This window comes from Tachysurus vachellii, chromosome 12, assembly GCF_030014155.1.
Source record: "Tachysurus vachellii isolate PV-2020 chromosome 12, HZAU_Pvac_v1, whole genome shotgun sequence".
NCBI classification, from domain to species: Eukaryota; Metazoa; Chordata; class Actinopteri; order Siluriformes; family Bagridae; genus Tachysurus; species Tachysurus vachellii.
Genome location: NC_083471.1, coordinates 15,119,371 through 15,142,436, shown reverse-complemented (window position 1 = coordinate 15,142,436; position 23,066 = coordinate 15,119,371). Strand labels below are relative to the sequence as shown.

General features: G+C 40.0%; 1 protein-coding gene across 1 annotated transcript in view; it reads right to left on the bottom strand.

The window, feature by feature from the left end:
• arb2a (ARB2 cotranscriptional regulator A) overlaps positions 1–23,066 on the bottom strand; it is a 160,033-nt gene that overhangs the window by 63,881 nt on the left and 73,086 nt on the right. Inside the window, exons 7-8 of the mRNA XM_060884383.1 lie at positions 20,821–21,024; positions 6,573–6,692 (exon numbers count right to left, since the gene is read on the bottom strand). Coding sequence (XP_060740366.1) covers positions 6,573–6,692; positions 20,821–21,024 — 324 coding nt within the window. The remainder of the gene's footprint in view (positions 1–6,572; positions 6,693–20,820; positions 21,025–23,066) is intronic.

Genomic DNA, 23,066 nt, shown 5'->3' with positions numbered 1-23,066 from the left:
AATAACAATGACTAGAAAGAAAAAAAAATACAGAGGGCATTTTTTTTGTTTTTACATTGGCTTATAGGATCCTTTTCATACAACAAAACTGAGAAATTTCAGATTTTATTATTCATCACACACATACAAAGGTAGAGGCCCTGAACTGCGGCTATAAAGCTCATTCTTAATAATCAAAGGGTAAAACATGGAATTACAAAGGAAAGCCTCAGAGTGTTACTCTAGCGTAAATACTGAATGCTGAATGGATTTCCTTGTGCGGCAAAGCTGCACTTAAGTCTACTGTACAGAAACGTATACAAGGACAAGGACAAGGACACAAATTCTCCCTTCCGCACATATTTGAATGAAGAGAGAGGAAGGAGTACGAACGAATCAACACGACTCACCTCAGAAACACAAAAAAGTACAAAAAATACTCATCTAAAAAAAAACCTTCATTAAAGAATACTTCATTTTAACTTTTGCTTAATTCTTTTTCCCAGAAGCCAAAAAATTTCTCCCTGTTTTGTTGTTTCCATGATCAGCAGTGAATATCTTTGTCATGTCAAACTCCACAGTGATGGTTCATGACTCACAATAAAGTAAACACTTCGGGCTTTTCAGCAGTATTACGGTTTCCCCCCTAGTCTTTTTCCTAGTAGGAGCAAGATATTCTTAGAAAAGCTTCAGTTTTTTATTTTTTTCCATACAAATGTTTCACACAAAGTATATAATGATACCAAACCCATTTCTACTCACTGTGATGGCCCAAGTGCTTGTTCATAAGCATCTTCACCTACTTAACAGAGGTAAAAACACCAAAGAAGAAGAAGAAGAAGAATATGGATATAATGAAAATTTCTATATATGAGCAAACTAAAGAGCAAACTGGAGGAGAGAGTGACATGAAAAATCCTCCCTGAGACGATAAGAGGAAAAACTCAAAAGGAATCCCATCTTCATCTGGGTAACACCAGAGAGTGAAATTATAAATCATTTCCCTTCTGTAACTGTACACTACAGGGTCAAACAGCACAATCTTGTAACCCTGTAAAATCTGACTTTTTGGAAATCTTACCAGGAAAAGGCACAAAATATTTGATCTTCTTTAACGCTCAAGAGTCTGAGGAGTTATTTTTTTTGGATCCTGGATGATGATGTTGTTTAGTAACTGGTTAGTCATCAGTCAGTTGTGTCTTGTCTGTCCGGTGGCGAGGGTAGAGATGATCTAGGCCAGTGTAGGAATACTTTGCGCATCTTGTTTCTTCAGAAGATGATCTGTGTATCAAGTGTATCAATTTACAGTACAGGAGCATGATGTACTGCCGATATTCAGACACTTGGACTGACAGGGCTCAAGAAGCAGAATGATATAAATTATACACAGCAGCAATAGCAGTCTTGAAAATGATCCTATATGTTCATGGTGCAGACAAGGTGTGAGGCAGAAGCCAGGTTTTCCCCTATACTGCACTAGAGCATACGCTCGGCACTCGGCACATATCTGCACAGCGACACTTTGATCCCTGTAGAAAAGTAGTGTGTTCTCAGGCAGGCTGCCTGGATACAGTATATACAAGCATGAAGCAAACATGTCGTGAAGCGCAGGGCCGAGCCATGGCGAACATTACAGTATATGCAGACGGCTGACACGGTATGTACTGAGCAGACAGGATTATGGGATGCACTGGGATGCAGAAGTATGCTTATATAAGATCTTATGTAAGGCGCCCTGTCCTCCCTGATATCACTGGCCTTTTTTCTCTGAGCTGAGCCGGGGAAGGTTACGCGAGGTTGTGCTCCAACTCGACAACCGCTCTCGTCACCTCATGGGAGTGGAAGGAGATAAAAGAAGCGAGACAGTGAAACAGATAGAGAGAGAGAGAGATCTGCACAGGCAGCAGAAAAGCAGAGCAGCTAGGTTAAACGGTCAAAAGGTGGAGGGTAAAGTGTGGATGCGGAGAGCAGAGAGCTGGCACAACAGATGTGTTTATAGACTCAGGATCTCAGGACATTAACAAAAGAACGAGATGTAGCAGGATTACATCTCTTTGCCATTTCTTCATGAATATTCATCATCATTTGCTATGTATACTTGGCTTCATTTTCACAGTTACATCAACGGCTGGACTTTACAGTACAATAGAAAAATTAAAAAACAAAAAGTAAAAGCTTTTGAAATTCTTCTATTAGGATCGCTACACAATTAATAAATCCCCATAAACAATAAGGGAACATTATAAAGGTCAGATAACCAGTGTTAGAGGATGTCATGGGAGAACCTGCATGCTACTCGCCAGCTAGTTAGTTTTAGTAATGATCAATGTCATTTGTTCTGTTTTTACATGTTTGGCTATTCAGAGAATATAACCATGAGAAAAGCAAGACTTCTGATATGGAAATCTCTTACTGTAGCAACAAATGCAAGTCAGATTTTGTTATCGTCTGAACACGTTCGTAATTTTATTAAAGTCGTACTTAGATAGATGTCTAAGCAACTATCTAAGTATTCTGTTGAATAAATAACAACAGAAACTGTCCGTTAAACTGAGTAAGAAGTCCGGACGTTCTCATCAACTTCAAATCTTTATTTTTAAATGAGTTGTGCATTGTATATATTAACTTATATTATATATAAGTAGTATAACTTACAGACTATAGAGCTTATGGTTTTAAGAAGAAAAATATACATCACTCATCATATTTACACATACATAAGCTGATAGAGACACTTTATAAAACAAGTTCTGACTTGACCATGAAAACACTACATAGTAACTAGAATTATTATAGCATTTCTGAACACTTTGGCTGGAATAAAGTATGGAGGAAATTACAGAAATTTAAGGCTGTAGTGAAACACTGGTGTGCTGACCGGTGTGAAAGAAGGAAGGGGGAAAAAAGCTAGTGCTCTCTGCCTTAACGCATCCACTCTCTCCTTTCCTCTTTCTCAGGCCTTAAGCTGTACTTTGATGTATCTATAATTAGGCCAGACAATCTATGATGTGTGGTTAAAATAAATAAATAAATAAATGAATAAATAAGATCTGGTAAAAATGCAGTGCCGAGACAGCGAGAGTATGTGAGGATGAAGTGGAGGGGGATTAATCGGTTAGTGTTTGATGTGCTTGATCAGAAACGTGTTTATTAACTGCAGAAGGCGAGCAGTAATTAACCCGCAGACAGCAAGCTTTCTGGAGCGCCGTTCATGTGTCAAACGGTCCATCTCAGCTAAAGCTAGCGGTCTTTTACCTCTCGCTCTCCTCCCCCTCACTGCTCCTCTCGCCTTTAATGCCCTCTGCGCTCCCCTCGGACCACTTTCCCGATCAATTAGCTGCTCGGCTGTTGTTTTTTTCTGTGTTCTGAGCAAGTGGAGTGCTCAAAGAATCTAAGCCTGTATGTTGTGTGCACGGCTCAGTTAATGAAGATAAACATTCTCAAAGCTCGCAAAGGATTTAATCAAGGTTGCAGAGATTACTTCTACACTAACTGTCTGTGTGTGTGTGTGTGTGTGTGTGTGTGTGTGTGTGTGTGTCTGTGGGGAGGGAGATGCTTTTAGAGTCAGATGACACATACATGCACTTTTGGGGTCAGAAGTCAGTGGTGTTGTCCTGACAGGTTTTTGAATAGGTGATTCAGACCATGGTGTCATGGGTGACACACACACCCATGCATGTGCACATGCACACCCTTTCATCACAGACTGACAACTTTTCAAATACTGACAACTGACAACTGTATCAAATAATACACAAATGTATAGAAATCAGTGACATTTAATGAAGCTTATATTATTGAATGCATCGGAAAAAGATGAAGTCTTCCTCAACATCTCACATTTTCCATGAGTGTTAAGTTGGCGTCTATTCTCTATTCTATTCTATGCACACGCACACGCACACACAGCTGTGTGAAGGATGTACATGCATTAGGGAAGTGTCAGATTTTAATGAACAGAAGCTATTGAGAACACTTGAAATTAGCCAGCCGTGATTAGAGACAGTGTCCGTTTCAAACACACACTGCTACCAGGCCAGAATAAAAAATGAGCTTGTGTGTGAAAGAGAGAAGGAATCCATATGGTTAAGAAACCTATTCATTCCAGTTTGGTATAATCGGTGTAATGGTTTGAACTGATAAGCCAGCAAGAGCTGATTGCAACAAGGAAAAACTCCCTGAAAAGACATGAGCAAAATTATGTGCAATAATTATATTATTATGAAATTGTGTGTGTGCGTGTGTGTGCGTGTGAGTGTGTGTGTGGATTTAGAATAATGAATTTGTTTAAGAAATCACAAGCAAGTAGTAGTGTGTGCAGTACATTTATACAATCCCTCCAGACTAAACTTAAACATCTTTGTCTGGTGTGTCCCCTGTCTGTGCTGCCAAAAAGATAAAGATGATTCATTTCTCTGCGCTGAAATCAGACAAGAAATGAATACGTTTGTATACTTTCTCATAGGAGAAAAGAAATATTGATATATGCTGTTTATTTTGTATTGATCCGTTATTGAAGCTGCAGACTTCATGTACTTAGGCATTTCCTGATGTTATCAAATATCCAGAGCTTAGTGTACAACCGGCTTTAAACCCCACTCCACTTCCACACCAGAAGATCTAAATGAAGTCGCTCTCTCCCAAACTATTATTAAAGTAGTTATTTAAAACACAGCAAGCCTGAACAGGATTAAACACATTCCGATGAATAAATCTGAATAAATCAACCATGTAAACAAGCATGTGAGCAATGTCCAATAGGCACCCGATCATAGTCTTTCTTTGTCCAACAAGCTTCAGATATTAAAGGAAAAACATCATGAACATTATAACTGCACTCTCCTGAAGCTTTTTTGTTGGCAACATAGGTTGTAAGGGTGTAGCAATACACTCTGGTCACTATTAGGTTCGGGTCACGATACGACACGGGCTTCACATTTTCGATTTGATTAGATTCCCAGAATATTTTGAAAAACTAAATGAAGTAAGAAAAAAATTATGATTCATATTAAATGGGTGCAATGTGCACTTTGGTCTGTATAAAACTATATAAATCAAAAATTGGTTAATACTATAAATAAAATGCACTGCAGGTTCAGCAAAGTATAAATAAAGAAATATATTAATAAATTATCCCAAAAATTCTTACTGAATAAGAAAAATAACAAATATTATGAGCTCCATTGCAGAATAAGAGCTCCAAAGTGGAAGCCATTTTCCACAACCTCTGGTGTTAACAAGAGCTTTTTATGCAAGTATATAACTTATTCTATACAACAGTAAGGTCCAGTCCACTAATCGGATTGGTGGAGCAGTGTTTCAGTAGTGCTTATATGTAGTATACATTCCACTAAGTGTATTTAAGGTAAAATTCCACTTCCTCGTTCAAAACAGTTATTACAGTAATTACAAAATACAGTGAGTTAATGACATCATTTATGACAAACACAATTTTTCAGGAATACAGCTTATGACTTAAAATGTAAAAACTCTTCAGTAAAAGGAAGAGGAAAAGGAAGAAGGGATGCTGATTTCACCTGAAGCACCTTGTACATGAAGGCACAAATCGATGTGTGAAAGCTAGCTAGCCAGCATGTTATAAAGTCAGTGCTGTTACTTTGAGTTCTATTTTCACTGTGGTGCAAAAAATAAAGGGTACATTTGTCTGTACTCTGTCTGAAATGTCCCTTATCCATCCATCCATGCATCCAATCATCCATCCATTCTCTATACCACTTATCCAGCTGGGTCATGGGGAACCCAAAGCTTATCCAAGGGGCACAAAGCAGGATACACCTTAGACAGGATGGCAGTCTATCAAAGGGCACATTCCCCTTAATCGATATCAATTTTCTGTTCATAGAATTGTTCCTCATAGAATCACGCCAGTGCCTTTATACTGAATACATTTGCATTTATGGCATTTGGCAGACACCCTTATCCAGAGCGACTTACATTTCTCCTTTATACAGCTGAGCAATTTTAGGGTTAAGGGCCTTGCTCAGGTGCCCAGCAGTGGCAGCTTGCTATCGGCACAGCTGTGATTATTCCCTCCAAATACCAGCCATGACCGCAGAAGACCGCACGCTAGCAAACTATCAGAATGATCACATCTAGACTAGCATGGACAATCTTGATATTGTGATCACACTACAAACTGCAAAGCAGTTTGAAGTGAATGTTGTATTCGATCTACTGTAAAAACGGACAAACAACGACAGCATTTACACACTGGATGTTAACAAATGTTCTCTGACTGACTGGATAGGATGAAGCCGCACACTCTCATCAATTATGCTTAAAAAATGTTACACATCATCTGCTGCGTTCCTCCCCTTCCTAATTCTCTCTCTCTCTAAAAGTTGCTAGTGCCCGAGGATAAGGATGTACTGGATTATTTAGAAAAGAGCTTTTTCCCAACAAAGCTTAACATGATGTATTTTTAATCATTCCTCTCCTGCATCTTCTTACCCACTCGGTCAGGCCTGGCTTTCCCAGCGGTGAGGCTGTGTGTGGTGTGTGTGTGTGGTGTGTGTGTGTGAGTGTGTGTGTGTGTGCAAACATCCTTTAACAAAAACAACATACACACTTACCAGCTCCACAAAAGACAGGCCTCCATAGCTGTGAGCAACCACGAAGATGTTTTTGGCGTGCGATCTGGAAATGAAATGGTCCCACACATAGAGTGTGTGCTCCTCGGGTGAACTGTTATCCTGTAAACACACACACGTACGCACACAAGAACTGTAAGAGATAACATCTGTGTACACACACAAACACACACACACACAAACAGAGAGAGAGAGAGATCCTCCCGGGTTCAATGAGCCTTGCATATTGCAAATGCCCCAAATGTAAAAACCGATAGTTCCTGTGACTGCAGGTTTAAATCTTAATTTGTACTCAGCTACACAATCAATGTGGCCTCGATACTAGCAGTAAGCACATAACTGGCCGACACCGGGGAAGGTCGCACAGCAGAACACTGTGGACAGAACACTCGTAAATAACACAGGCCCGAGGTGAGGCTGCGCCCAAATGAGAAAAGAGAGATAGAGACAGAGAGAAAGGCCAAGGATGTGCGTGGAAAGAAAAGACAGACATCGATCCATGTTTGGAGAAGCCATAGATTTGCAGCAAATGAGAATTGCTTCATTAATATCGAGCTGTGCTCTTAAATTAAGACTAATTATGAAATAGTGGATGAAATATTTCCTTTATATGGAGAGGAATTATGTCCATGTTTACCTTAAAGTGCACATGAACATGTCTTTTCAAAACATTAAAACTATTTAATACCTTCAAAACTGCTTGCCCTAGGATCATGTTGACCCAGTCATCCTAATTAAACAAGGAATAAACCTATGAATGTGCATGAACAGGACACCTGAATAGAGTTTCATGGTCATGTTCTCACTGAGGGATTTAATGGATATTTTAGGACCCCTGTTTGGATGATGGTCTGGTTTCATACTGCACTTAATTAAAAATTGGCTGAGGCATATTGACAGGTAATAACATACTTGTATAAAGCTGATGTTTCTATGTCAGAGATACCGAGATTAAAAAATGTTTAAAAAAAAAAAAGATTCTTTGGCTCAGATTATTTTAAATTCAATTTCATTTATTTGTAATTACACTTTTAACAATGGATATTTGTCTTAAAGCAGCTTTACAGAAGTATAGAAACAGAATAGAAATTGTTTAAAAAAAAGTGAGAAGAATCTTCCCTGAGAAGAAACCTTGAGAGGAACCGGACTCGGAAAGGAAGACGTCCTCATTTGAGTGACGCTGGACAGGAAATAATATAAATGTAAATAATGTCCTTTCTACAACAGTTTGTAGTCGAGTAGAATTGTGCAACCAAGAGCTCCTGAGGAAATGATAGGTCAGCGTCATTTCGGAGTTTATTATAGACTTAACACTAATGTAGGTCCAGAAAGAAGAAGCAGTCACACTGGGAACTGAAATCATTAGCTCACATCTGCAAGAACTCAATCATACACAAATGAATAAATGGAATGAATGAATATATGAATGATGTAGGTAACCCAATATACATGGCATGTTCTGTTCCCAGTTGTGACTGAAGAGTTAATTACTTCACTCTGATACAATAAACTTTAAGTTAAAACTATGACTTCAGTAAAGACTCTGATGATCAAAACCAGCGATGCTCCTGGTAACACAATCAGCACTTTCTGACTCTGAAGTCTGTATAAGCTGTCAGATGAGGATGGCTTTCCTTCTGAGCCTGGTTCCTCTTAAGATTTCTTCCACATATCATCTCAGGGAGCTTTTCCTTGTCATCATTATCGTCGACTCTGGCTTGCTCGTTAGGAATAAATTTTAAATTCATATCCAATATGTATAGAATTTCTGTAAATGTCCACTGTTATAAGTGCTGTCCAAATAAAATTGAGCTGAATTAAATTGGGTCGATTCCGGGTCCAATCATTGGGATATCTCACTGCAACTGAGCTGTGCTAATGTTTTCTCATTACGACTGAGACCAGTCGCACAGACTGGATGTTTTTATCCACATTGAAATGTGAAATGGGAAACAGACGAAACACAGGGTATGTGAAAGCACTTTTAGTCACTGCACTTCTTTAGTGACATCATAAACTGAACCCGAAGACAATGCTGCCTGAATGGTTTTTTTAATTAAAAAAAATCCGAACAAAATAATTTGCAAAATGTGATTTCATTAAAAACAAAGCCCTACACTGATATAAAAGCAGAATCAACTTTGAGTCTTGATCTTGATCACCTGAAATCACCACGCATAGACACATCCAACACACACACATACACACAGACACACACAGACACACACACAAACTTTTCTTCCATGTTTGCAACTTTGCTCGTTGTTTGGCTGGTCTCTTGCATCAGCATTCAATTAGAGATTAGGCTCCTGAACACAGCCTAATAACTGAATTAAAATCGAAGCAGCTGACAAGCGGTAAAAGATTTCTTGACAAACAGCTTGTTTATGAAAGTAAATAAAATATGAAAGGTGTAGCTGTGTGATGCAACCCAAGCAGAGCAGATTACATCCTGGACTGTCCCATTGGGGGAGGGTCAGGAGGAGGAGCGAGGAGGGAGGGGTTATTGTGGGGTGGGGGTGGGGTGTTCTGAGGTGTATATTGCATTTACATTGCATTTATAGCAACTTTATACAACTCGGCAATTAAGGGTTAAGGGCTTTGCTCAAGGCCCCAGCAGTGGCAGCTTGGTGTCCTGGGGTTTGAACTCTCAACCTTCTGATCAGTAAAACACCTTAATCACTGAGCTACCACTTTCCACTATGTGATGTATATAGTCAGTGAACACAGCTCCTCACACACGCACGCAAAAAAGCAAGAAAAACACGGATCCTCAGGTTATATTTAGGAGGTTTAAGACCTTTTCACTGTCACTTTAAATAGAATTTAAGATCAAATGCGCAGTGATGAAATATCATGTACACTCGATGCAAAAATAATTCCTGCATAAGCATAAAAGATCTACTGAAGTTTATGCTACAGCAAATAAAAAAAGAAACTTTTCTTTGACGTGCAAGTAATTCCCAGACTAAGGTGAGATTATTTGTGCTTTGCTGTTTGTTTCATACTGTTGTCTGTTTGACATAATGTCAAATTTAATTTTTTAATAGCATAAAAGGGTTAAAAAAAAGTCATCATCATACAAGAAATTAGCAATAAGTTAAAAAAAATCCCAGCACTGTGAAATTCTCCAATCTGATTGGTCAAATGGTGTTGATTAATTATCTCCAGCAGTGCTGCTAGCTTTAAGACAAATCACAGGCTTATATTAATTATATTAATGCTCTCTTTTTGCTCTACGTCTCATTCACAGGAACTTAAAATAGATAATCAAAGGCTATTAATACAGAGAAGGAAAAAGACGTGTGGTGCTTTTTAATATTTAGACGTGGCATTGCTGATAGGATGAAGCGTTCTGCAAGGAGATGTTTAACATTATGGAAGGAGTCTCCAATATCAGTGCTTTGTGGGACTGAATGTGGGAATGTGGGACTGAACCTGAGACTGGCTCTAGGAGTGGATCAGAGGATTTCTGTGATTCCTGTGATTGTAAACACAACTCGTACTCTGGTCTGCACTCATTCAGGAAGTAAAGTAACCTGCATGTGTGCGTTTTAACTGATGACAACATTGCTATTGTTACTATCCACAAATCACATGTAGTACGAGTGGCAGGGGAATGTTGTTGGACACAGAAGAGGTGAGGAGCCTTACTGAGCATTATAGCACTAAAGTAATATTATTTATAAAAAAAAAAAAAAAAAAAAAAAAAAAGTTGATCTGGTTTTGTTCTCCATGCACATTTATGATGATGAAAGATCACTCAAATAAAATAGGGTTTGATAGACACAAATCTGAAACCAGTCTGCCGGGGTATCAGAAACAACCACCTTAATGACTAACGACGAGAGAGAAACAGAAAGAGCTAAAAAGAGAGATCTTTCTCATTACACAATAACAACATATAGAATTGTTAAACAACTGATTAGTTCACTTTCACTTTGAGAAGCACTGTTAATTGCTCTGGAGTGGAAATGACCCTCGGTATTAAAGTGCAAGCGTTTTATTCCTTACTTACGCCATATTAAGGGCTTTAATTTCAAACAAATGGGAACTTTTGAAGAACGCAATATGATGCAGACACTGTGGAAACTGCTTTAGTGCTTCATAAAGAAAAAACCCCAAAGGAACTGCCAGTCCTACTTTTATTCTTTTGGATGTCAAAACAGCAAATATCACAATAAACAAATTGCATGCAGTGTGTCAGTCCTCCAGAGGTGCTCTTTCGCTATAATCATTGTGCTACTGCATGAGTGCGAGTGTGAGCAGGAATGAATAAGAGCTCGGCTCCTCTGCGACGCACTGGCAAAAGCAGGTAACGTCCCACTACCTTATCATCCAAGCACAGAGACTAACACCTGGCCCAAACACACACACAAACAAAGGTGGCCACAGAGTGTGCACACAGACTCAAACATGCGCGTACACACACACACACACACACACACACAGACATTATGCACCATATGATTGACTACCTGCTCTGATAGGGTCCACACTTATCTCAACAGAATTTGCATATTGTGTAATTATTTCCCAGGGTTAATTAGCTCGGCAAAACAGGCTGCCCTTAGAGACAGCCTCCTGGTGACAGATTCACCCGTCTCTCTCTCTCTTTCTCTCTTTCTTTCTTTCTCTCCTACCTAAACATGTGCCAGTCTGGTCAGACTCCCCGCTGTTTCTCTAACCTGCTGCACCTCAGAGAGACTAACATCAAAAGTCTGAAGGTGTGTGTCCACGTGTGTGTGTGTGTGTGTGGAATATATTCAGTCTCCATACGCACACTTGAATCGTCAGTACAGAAAGCACAGGGCTTTGAAGCGCCTCTTGAGCTGAGCTCTAGCCGAAGAGACGAGCTGGTAATGGAGGTGCTGGGCCATTACAGCACATCCTCAGAGCTCTCGGCTCCTCCTGTGATCACTGCGCTCGCTGCTCTATGTTGAATTCTTGGCTTTCCCAATTTTTAATTTTTTTTTACCGCCAACGTTCACACTTGCTCGCACACAGGATGTAAGAACAAGATGCATCGATCTCTCTGCTGAGAGAAAAATAGTGCTTTCACACTCAAAACCTGGGATATTTTGCCAGCATACCCTTACAGTCACTTTATCGTATTGCAGGAAGCATGCATTCACACTATGAAAAGGATGTGAGGTTTAAAAAAAATGATGGAATTTCCATTATTGTTGAACTGGTATGATATTTAAACAATGAAAACAATTTGAATTCTTAAAAAAAAAAAAAAAAAAAAAACAGGAAGCAAAATCTGATATTTAAAAACATTTCCACTTCCCCACCATCATCATGTGGAACACTGTTTACACCACAGTTGCCATGGTAACCAGATTCTTATTAATCACACTGGTTTTCTATGTTTCGCGTTGAACCTGCCCACAAACACCTTCCAACTGCCCCGGCTCTCATTCAGATCCTACATGCATTTCAAAAGCAGCACCGAATGTAATTATCATTATCAAGGAAAGAAAAAAACAACATGCTGCTAATTTAATCATTAAAGATTATCATTCAAAATTTATTAGCCTAATGATGGCCCTCCTTTTTTTGGGGGAAAAAAATAAATCCCAAATTAAAACCCCAAAAAAATCTAAGGATCACTCACTCAAATAAATAAATTCCATATTTTTATTTTTAAATAATTCCTGCTGCTATTTCTCAACTATACAAATCATGATTCTTGGGAAGCTTTATTATTATTCGAAAGATATTTGGGACAATATTAATTTTTCATAAACTGTTAAATGACATCTCTCTAGTTTTCTATCTAGTTTCCCCCTTTAGTCAATTCGGATAGCTCATTACATCATCAGATCCCCAACCCTGATCACCTTTATCTTCTCACTATACACATTTTTTTTGGCTTCCTTCAAAACAATGAGGCGATGTGCTATACGTTGCTGACATCTTTGTGGGTGGAAGTTTTTCATAAATTTCATGCGCTGGTATTAATTGCTAATTCATTCCATTCCTCTAATTCATTCGCTATAATTTTCAGAATGTTCTGATTCTACGGTTTGCATGTTTTATTTTGCACATTTAGACGCTAAATGTCACCAATGGCTTTCTCTTTCTTGATACTGATTTGACTCATGACTCAGAATCACTGAACACAATGCTTAATAATTACTATTAAATTACCGCTTGACTGGGAGACTATGAGACAAGATGAATGTGTCACTTTTTTTTACACCATAATGACATTCTTTCTGTTACCCACTTGGCTATAACCTACAGTCAGCAGGAGAAACGGTACCAGCTGCATGGATGTGCCACACTCCCGGTCACTCAGCCTCCCATCTGTACACCGCATGTGAGAGCATTAAGCAGAGGAAAGTGCAAATATGTACAAACAGCTGCAGACGTGGGGGATCCGAAACAAAATAGCACTAAAACAGCACCAATTTGTTTTGACAAATCCACAATTCATACCAGTCTTTCAGCACTTAGTGCCAAACGCACTGATACACTGGAGCTGGGCTCAAATGTCAAGATTACCAACTGCTAGTTGTCACACTGTGCAAACAGCACATCATGCACAAGGACAGCGGCTACAGTAGAAGGTTAACCAGGCCACAGGAAGGACATGTTTGGGAGACAAGAATGTAAAAGCTCACTGACTGCTGAGTAAGTACCGTAGAGGAAAATACTGTCGCATCCAAACGTGGTCTGTGTGGGTGTCTGGTGGGATTTTTCCTTGAGTTAGTGAGGATTTGTAAACTAATTGAGGTACAGGGTTTCAAACCTCATGAACTATTTAAATGTTAAAGCATGTTAACCTGGCTGTCCTACAGCAGACTATTTCTACAGCAATAGCTTCTAAGTTAGCATTTTACTCTTATTAATCATGATGCCATAACATGCCTGCCACTTCTCCAGGCAAGCATTAATGAGCTTCTCTTAAACAAAAACAACAAAAAAAACATGCCATGGCCACACAAGTTGACTAAACAAAGTTCTCACACAACCAAATCCTCAAAGTGATTTGGATAGCTAAGTCTCATCAGGGAACAAGCTGATTTTTCTCTGGGTAAGTTACGCATCAACAGCAGATCCATTAGAATGTGGACCTTCATTCTTCACCGGATCCATATTATCATTCAGTCGCCAGTTATCCGCACGCTTCCCTTGTCAAGAGCACACGTTCTTGGGAAATTCAATATTATCAGGTTTGAATGGTAGCAGTGTATAGGACTGCTTGGTACTGAATGATAAAGCTGGAGCCGGGTTTTGTGGTGGTGCGTGGGCTTCCTGATAGCACGAAAAAACTAGCCGTCTCAGGTTGGCTAAATAGGTACTGGCACTTCTTTCCTGTAGATTTGTTCTTCACACCTGGCCAGGCACAGACAAGGTGCCTGTTCAAAGACACAAAGGAGCGATGAAAGACCCCTCGTGTCTCGCACAAAAGGGCTAAAAAAAAAAAAAAAAAAAAAAAAAAGAGGGAAGTGGAGAAAACAACTAAAAAAAAAAAAAACATTGAGATTTAACTACTGGAGAGATCACTGGAAGCCAGTGAGATGATAACCAAAGCCAGCTGAAAGGACGAGGCCAGAATAATAACATGTTTTGTGCATGCCAAGAGACAGGAAATGGAAAAAAGAGAGGAATAGTGGGAAAAAATGTTTAATTAAAGAGATCCTAGCAGACACTCGGATACATAAAGAAGCTCGGCAGATCACTGTACAGAGGCGTGACCTTGCTACCATGGAGTTAATCTCAACAAAATTTGGTGGTGCATTGTTTCAAATCAATATCTCATTAACAAAGTACAAAAGGACCGGTGCCTGTCTGGCAGGGGTTCCTTGTTAAAAGACAGCTCTCGGCTACATATAGCCAGAAAGGTCATCTTCGTCAAATCTCGACCCGCCTCGCGCCAAGCCTGTGATTGTCAGATTAAATTACTGCTTGGGTTTAATTGACGCAGGCGAGGTGAGCGAGCAGCCACTTGTGTGAGACGTTTGGAGGAAAGGCCTGCTGTGAGGGGCCTGGCTTCGGGTCCTCGCAGCAGATTGGATGAGTTTAAGGTTGACCTGACAGGAAGATTGGGAGCAGACATCTGAGAGAAGGCCTCGTCCCTTGGAACAAGTGTAAATGCACAGCTTCAGAGAAAGACATGCACTCAGACGATGACAGGTCTGCACGCCAAAACAACACTACACACATGCGTGAACTTTCTCCGGCATAACCACCCACGTACAGTCTGAGCTATAGGATGGTGCCAGATTCTCCTTTTCTTTTGTACATACAGTTTCCATAAATCAATATTACCAGATATACTCACAAACTGAATAAGTACATCTACGGCCATGAGCGCCTGGGTTAAACAGGTGAGCACCCCTAGACTTTAGCTATTGACCCTTGCATTGGCCATGTCATAAGTTCGTAGGTTTAATTAAGCCCAGTCCAGTCAGCACGCATGTCCTTGCAATAAGGTCACAAACAAGGTCTCGGAGGCCAAAGTTCACCCGTGCTTGGGGCTTTAAGAAGTGTCCTGGAGAGATGTGAACAAAGACAGCTTCAAGGTGATGCAATAGCCAGTTGGAATACATATCGCCTCCTCCTGACAGCTCAACCCAGACCGGGTCTTATCTCAAAGACGTGCAGGTTAGTCGTGTACGAGGCAGGCATAGGGGAGCAGAACATCTCCAAAACATGGATTCCGATGCTCCCGCGAGGAATATATGAGTAGGAAAAACAAGGGATAAATAATGGATGGCGATCCTGAGGAGACAGAGGCGGCTGTTGGGTACATGCTGTGTGAACATTATCCACTACCCCAGTCTGCGTGTCACCTTGGACTGATGCTGACTCCAAATCAACACTCTCACCACTGACTTCCTCATGCAGTGGGATTGTTGAGGGGGATTTAGAGGCCATGTTAAAGGCAGGGGTCCAAGTGAACCAACATGTTTCCACTGGCACTGTATTCTTCATTCATTTACTTAAGTTAAGCGATCCAATTTTCGGCAATGGGACACAACGTTGTGGATAAATAAGTAGCCCGGGCTATTAGGCTATTCGTTTTTTTATTCATAGTTTATTAAACAAAACTAAAACATGGGACTGGCAAAAACACTGGAGCTTTTACTTGGTGTGTAGTTTAGCTAATGCATGCATAAGTTTGGATTTTAGTGGAATGGGAGCTTTTTTAACAACTTATAAATTAAATAAATACTACATCATACATTATAGCATATCTTCTTATGCATACACATATATTACACTGACTATAATTATCAGAGTAGTAATATGTACCAATATTTTTATTAATTTCAGATATATACACTGTGCTAAATCTTTGGGGTTCTAGGACATCAAACTGTAAATTGTTATTTTCTATCAAGATCTTTCATCTTCCTGAGTCATAACCATTTAAAATGTCTATTTCTTAACTGGAACACACACTTCCCGAATATTTTTATCCCCAAATCCTTACTCTTGACACAAACCAGGCCTGGGAGTTGTAAAATGATGCAAATAAGTGGTCTAAATCAGGCCATTGACCTTATACAAGAGAAGTAAAACATTGTCTAGATGATGTACAAAAGAGAAACAGAGCAAAGCCATGTACTCAAAGCGTTCAATAAACTCATGCCACCACTGCAAGGATCTGACACTTAAAGTTCTGCAGGCACTTAAGAAATGAATAAACGAAGCGACAGAGAGAGTGCGGAGAGAAGAAAAAAGAGGAACGCCGCTCAGCACAAGCTGCTGCTTCTCAATGCCCTCACTCTTTTTCTCCGTCTCTCTGTCTCTGTCTCAGAACAAAAAGCAACAATAAGAAATCCAAAAGAAAAAAGTGAGAGAGAAAAATATTCTAGTCATTTAGAAAAACGGCTCTTTTCCCTCAGGGGCTCGGGCCCTAAGCCTGTCCTGGTTAGGCCTGAATGAAATCTTTGGAAGCTTCTTAAGCCTTCAATGTGGGTTTTGTTCCTGCTATTCCTTCGCTTGGCTGACAGAAAATAGGTAACTGGATTAGGCCTCAAATTCAGAGTAAAGTGAACTCCCAAAAAAACCTTGTGTATTGAGGCCCCGCCTCTCCCTCTCCCCGGCTCCCTCGTCCACTCGGCCTCTCCAGAGACACTAGACGTGGGCCGTTGGGGCTGTGATCTTTTAAGAGTGCTAGGAGATTATGCAGGCTTGGGGGCTTCGACACTATGAACCCCGGGGGGGAGCAAAAAGTAAGAGTGCTAAAGGCAGTTAAGGGCTCCTTAACGAGGGTAAGGAAGCGTATTAATCAACTCAACTGTGGGCAGGAACAGGCTCCCCGGGCTGAGAAGAGCGACGTGCAGGTGGTCTGCAGCTCAGCAGGAAGTCAAGGAGGGGAGGAGAGGAGCCTGAGCCTGGTACAATACCGCTAGAAAAGATTAAAAAGTTCTAGAGAATGAGAGTGGGCCAGACCCGCCCACTACTCTAGGGCATGAGAGAATGGGTGGAGAAGAGAGAAAAACACACATGTGGACTCGCAAATACAAACACGCCTTTAAGCTGGGAGCCAAAGTGATATGAGCACAGTGTTTATAGACACACGCAACAGTCTGGAAAGGTGTCTGATATGTTTCAGGACACGAAGAAGAACGAGTGTCAGGGCCTGTTTAAGGAATGAATGCATGTCTGATGTTACGTGTACTCTGGTGGGCTAGTGGGTGTTGCCAGTACATCTTCATTTTCAGAAAAGCTTATTTCTGTATTTTCTTAGTTCAGGTGTTCTCACCATACAGCTCATTTAAAATGAAAGATATAAACAGTCAAAATGTGCATTAATTGTGTAAAGCAATGCTGCTCTCGATATCTGTGGTTTAGGATCCAAATCTTCCTGCATTGGGATTTAAACCACCCCGTTCCTAGAAACTACAGATTTTTCTCATGGTGTTTTTTTTTCCATCCCTCTCATACAGTTATTTTGTACCTTCCTGCAATGTGCAAAAAAGTTTTTGTTTACTTCCAAAATTAATGACAAACATAAAGCCGTATTTAAAACCATTGCAAGCCTGACCAGGCAGTTACTAAGGATGAATAACTGAATCTTTATAAAATATATTCTTGTACCATGAGCTTCGTAATTCACCCACATGAAAAACAACTTGCCTGTGTAACTTTATGGCCTTAGTCTCCTGTTACACACTTTTAGTCCCAACCAGATTCAGCGTGAACATTTGCGGGTTTAATTGTGCACCTCCTGTTTCTATCTGTATTTGTATTCTAAATAAAGTGTTGGTGTACAGAGCATGTCCAGAGTGGTTACATGTGTTCGTGTAAACAGTATAATTAGCATTTAAAACCTCTGCAGATACAGAACACACAATTTAAAACATAGTCGTAAATGATTTTAAACACAGTATAGAGTGCAAAAGAAGTGGGAAACAATGAAATTTATGCTCTGGACCATTTACACAAGTGTGATTTCTGTGCCTCATGGAATTGGTGTGGACTGAAACATTATGTTGTATTGAAAAAAGATTTTAAGAATTAGTAGAGCAACCACTACAACAGAGCAAGCACTGAGTCTCAATCTAAACCTGATCCCTGATTCTAAAACTCCATGCAACTAACAAGCACAATAAGCAAAAATACTTGATAAACTATAAGCAAAATAAGCAGAAATACTTGGCGAATGTAGAGTAAAAAAACGTAATTAACACATTTTCAGCCATGCAAAAGGCGCTTAAATGATACAGCCACGTGAAAACAGCCTGTCCCAGAACTGATGCGTGACTGTTTGCTAAATGTTTCCCAGCAAATGTTTTTCCAAATTGAACTGGATACTACTTACTTTGTTAAAAGGTTTCCTGTGGGAATTCTGTTCAGGTGAACATATCTGAGCTTACTGTACACGCACGCACACACACACACACACACACACACACACGCACAGTCACTCGCTGTCCTTGTTCTAGTTCCTTTGCTCCTGTATAGGCATGTATAATGTAAGTGCATGGAAAGGAAAGCCGGACTCGCTTAATGTGAGAGTGTCGAATTGGGAAAACCTTGGCTAGTGCTGCTCTAACGATCTCATGCTGGTAGAATTACAAAGTGCAAAAGGTTCTGGGGACAAGACGGAGTGAGGTGAGGAGAGACTGAGCTAGACCTCATTATATGAATCCTCAACTATTCCAGTTGAAATATTTATTAAGACATTATTATGGGTTCATTCCAGTGCCTCTGAGAGTGTAACACCTCGTTCCTGCTCTTTCTCACACACAGTCCCTGTGCCTGTACCTACACATGAAGACATCAGCAGGACCGGAAAGAGAGTCCTCTTCATACAGCTGGTATGCTTTCCCCTCGTCCGTGCGGCTCTCCACACCTAGTGCCGTGATGAACCGCTTACGTCAAAGTGAGAATGTCTGAAGTGTGAGGATTTACACTCTCTGATGGCTACTTCACAGAATTCCTCATCTCCTTCTTTTCCAGTGTGTGTAAGAGGAAGAAGAGGAAAAAAACCCAACAGTTGAATCCTGATGTAAATCGAAATCATTAAAATAAATGAAAGGCGTCAAAGTTACTTTGACGCGATAGGAAGGCCGTCACGGCGGCGCATGTTTGTAGAGCGTGAGAAAGCGAGCTGTACGGAATCCAATGTGATGTTAATAACGTGGATAATCATGCTTCTCAGAACAGTGCGTGTGAAGGTACCATTGGATGTGGTACAGGAAGTGTGTTGACAGCTCACACGGCGCTCGTGTGTCACGCCGGTAACACACGCATGTAGACGTGTAGAGCGGACATCAGTGAAACAAAGCGTTAGCGATCTGCCAACAGATTTTTTTTTTCTTTTTCTCTTCTTTTGTCAGACCACTACCCTGAATTACTTCAGAGCTGGTTTATCTCTTTGATTGGGCAGGTGTTATCCGTGTAAAAAACAAAAGTGCCCAGGGTGTGTGTGTGTACTGTATATAGGTGTATAGGATTAAGTGTTGTGTCCGCAGAGAGAGATAAGAGATGTGATGGGCTACTGTTGGGGAATTATGGATTTTAATGATAGTGAATCTCATGGTCAACAGCTACAGGGGATATGGCTCTGATCAACCTATTCAGCTGTGTGTGTGTGTGTGTGTGTGCGTGCGTGCGCTTAGCAATGCCGAATACTTGGCCACCATACAATTCTGTTTCATTTCGTCCATTTGCTGCTTTGCAAACATAATATCTTTTTCATCAGGATATCAATCTTGTAAAACAGTAGGCCTGCTGAATTTCCATTAGAACCTGAAAAAAATCTAAATTTAAGCATTATTTGTATTTTTATAATATCTACACACTGGAGGGTGAAAAGAAAATTCATCTTCTAATGTTTCCTGTGTACTTTCAGTCTAGCACGAAACTTTTGAATAGTTTCAACAGTATGATGGTTAATGCTTGACTTTTCTCCATATTTCCCTTTCTAATATATTAACAACAATTCGGCAATTAATTAAAACAAAAATAAAAGACTTGAGATGTAATCATGTAAGCCTTTCATTTCCAGCAGGCGTTATCGGAGACATGCACTATTGGACGTGGTGTATACAGGAAACAGGATGCAGGAAATAGGAATTTAGGATTGGACACAACTTTATGAAGACAGACTGTTTGTTTGTGGATCCTCTGTAGATTAGGAAATGTAAGATTTCGCTAAATAGCAGTAACAATGATAAAAATACTAAATAAATAAATAAAATAAATAAAGTGTGTGAATTTAGTTTCACCTTCACTGTTTATGCAGCTGCTAATTTCCATTTAGTATAAAACTATATGGCAATAAATACATATAGATATAGACAGACAGATGCATAATATTTTCTAATGATTCGCAGCAAATAAAAATTTGAATGCAGTGTTTTAATGAAGTTCGACAACCCTAGCTGTCTGTTTTAAACAGACCTGGATCATTTCTCTCATTCCATGTGTGTATGTGTGAGCGAGTGAAAAGCAGGGTGGTGGTGGTGGTGGGGATTTGGGAGGTAGTGAATATGTGAAAAGTGAGAGTAAAGAGAAGGCTTTTCTGTACACACAGACACTGGAATGCTGCCAAACTCAGCGAGGCTGACCGCACACCCGTGTGGCCCTCTCGCTCAAATCCACTAAACCCTGTCTTACCCTCTACTTCACCCACCCTCCCTCTCTCTCTCTCCCTCTCTCTCTCTCTCTCTCTCTCTCTCTCGCTTCCACCCTCCCTGCCCTCCCCTCCTCACCCCTCCCTTCCCTCTCCTTCTCTCCCACATCTCCTTTCACTCACCCGGATCAGGATGCGCTTGGTCTCGCGCTCCTTCTGTGGGTTGCGGTACTTCTCATGCCCGTCTTTCTTTTGCTTTCCCTCGCACTCTTCCTTGCGCTCGCGTTTCTCTGCCGGTTCGTCCCACGCATCAGCAGACGGATCCCTGACCCTCTCCACCTCCAGAGCATTCTCGTTGGGGTTCAGCACGATCACGCCGTAGCCCTCCTGAGACACATACACAAACAAACAAATTAACAGGCAGGAACAATGCTGTGTGCGTGCCTGTGTGTGACTGTGTGTGCAAATAATACAGAGAGGTATCCAGGGAGTGACATGGTTGCCAGAGCTGAAACCAGACAGAGGGGCACAGAGACAGGCCGGAGATCTGAGACACGCAACGAGAGAGAGATAGAGAGAGAAGGGGTGGGGGTGGGGGGGGTAATTATAGACAGTTTTAGGAAGCCAAGGAGCAACAAATTCAGGACTAGTGTGTTTCGTGTGTTTCTAAAAAAAAACTATTAAAAGCTATTAAAATCTCTCTGCTTGGTGTCCAAAAAATGACTTTGTCTACACCAAACCAGATATGTGCCTTATTTTTTTAGACTTGAAAAACCTCCATTAAAATCCTCAGTAAATTCCAGTAAGACCTGCTGAATCTAAAGCATTCGTTTTGCAATATTTTAACATAATGCATCGAGGAATGTTACAAAGTGAAATGTATAAACAGCCATAGACTCAGCACACTATTTAAATAGCTAATTAAATGATACAAACATTAGCTATGGATTAGACATCCATGTACGATTGCATGGCACTGTCAAAACATGTTCAGAACAAAATGTCACTTCACGGTCGCTGCAAAGGAAATCGGACATTTTTATGGTCAGGGAAACTCTGTGAAAGCAGAGAGATGTTTTTGTGTGTTAGAGTTACCTAATAGTCCTTTTCCACAACACTGTGCTTAAAAAAAAAAAAAAAAAGAAAAAGAAAAGAAAGAAAAAAAAAAACAACCCTGAATGCACTTTTAACACATTTTACAAACAGAAATTTATTTCAAAAAAGTGCAGTTTAAGAACGGAAAATTTGGTTTCTCATTGAAAGCTTCTTTGGTACAATATTGTAGCTGAACTGATAAAAATATGTGTCAAATTTTAGCCCGTAAATAGAACTAAACACAAATCTGATCAAAATAAAAACCCATGTCAATAAACACTATTACACTTGCTCCTGGGGTCACGCGTGCACACGTTTCAAATTTAAATGAATTATGTTGCAACGCAAGCACCAACAAAGCAAGTGTCATTTTCAACAGGCTAATTAAAAATTAAGCATCTGTCGATATCTTGCAATCATAATTAGATCGCGTGATGTAGTGCAGATGAAGCACTTTCGCATTCTAATCAATACAAATCAACTGCGGCTGCCCTCCTGCTCTGCCTGCCGTGCCACTGCAACTAATAAAGTGGAAGAAGTAATTGCAGCTAATAAAGCTCATAAAGCCAACAAAAATCCTAATAAAAGATTACAGTTTTTACAGATTAAAAGTGCTCAATCAAATTTAAATATGATAAGGAAAAAAAAGGAAGATCACAAATAAACTGATATAAAATGTATTATTATTGTTGTTGTTATTAATAATAATAACAACAACAATAATAATAATAATAATAATAATAATAATAATAACAACAATAATAATAATAACAATCTTATATAGACAACAATAATAACAACAATAATAATCTGCAGTAATTAATAACTAGAATTAGTGTATATACAGCTAAATGAATTTGGTAATCACTTTAATTCCCATTTCATTCAAAAAAAGAAAGAAAAGGAAGTTTTAATCCATTTAGCTTTGGTACCAAAATAAAAATCTTGTGGTCGTTACCACACATGAGAGTTTGTATATTCAGAGAGATTTTTCTTTCCCTGACAACTTTCTGGTTGAGGACAGAGACGCTGGCCAGGAGCAGTTAGGCTTTGTGGTTGCACGCAGTGGTGAGACAGCGTGAGTGGAGTTTAGTGTCACTGCCCACTGGTGGCAGGCGAGATAAATGACTAGAAAAGTAAGACAGGCCTTTCTCTCTCTCTCTCTCTCTCTGGCTATATCGCTAATGGCTCCTTTCCCCGGGTTAAATCTCGGAGAAGATCGAGCCTCGCTCCTGCGTTCTCTGATTAGAGCTCACAAACCACAGAGCACAGGTGTGAATGGCGTCTCTCGGGCTCATCAGTGCTCGCTAGGAACTGCAACCTTTTTTCTTTTT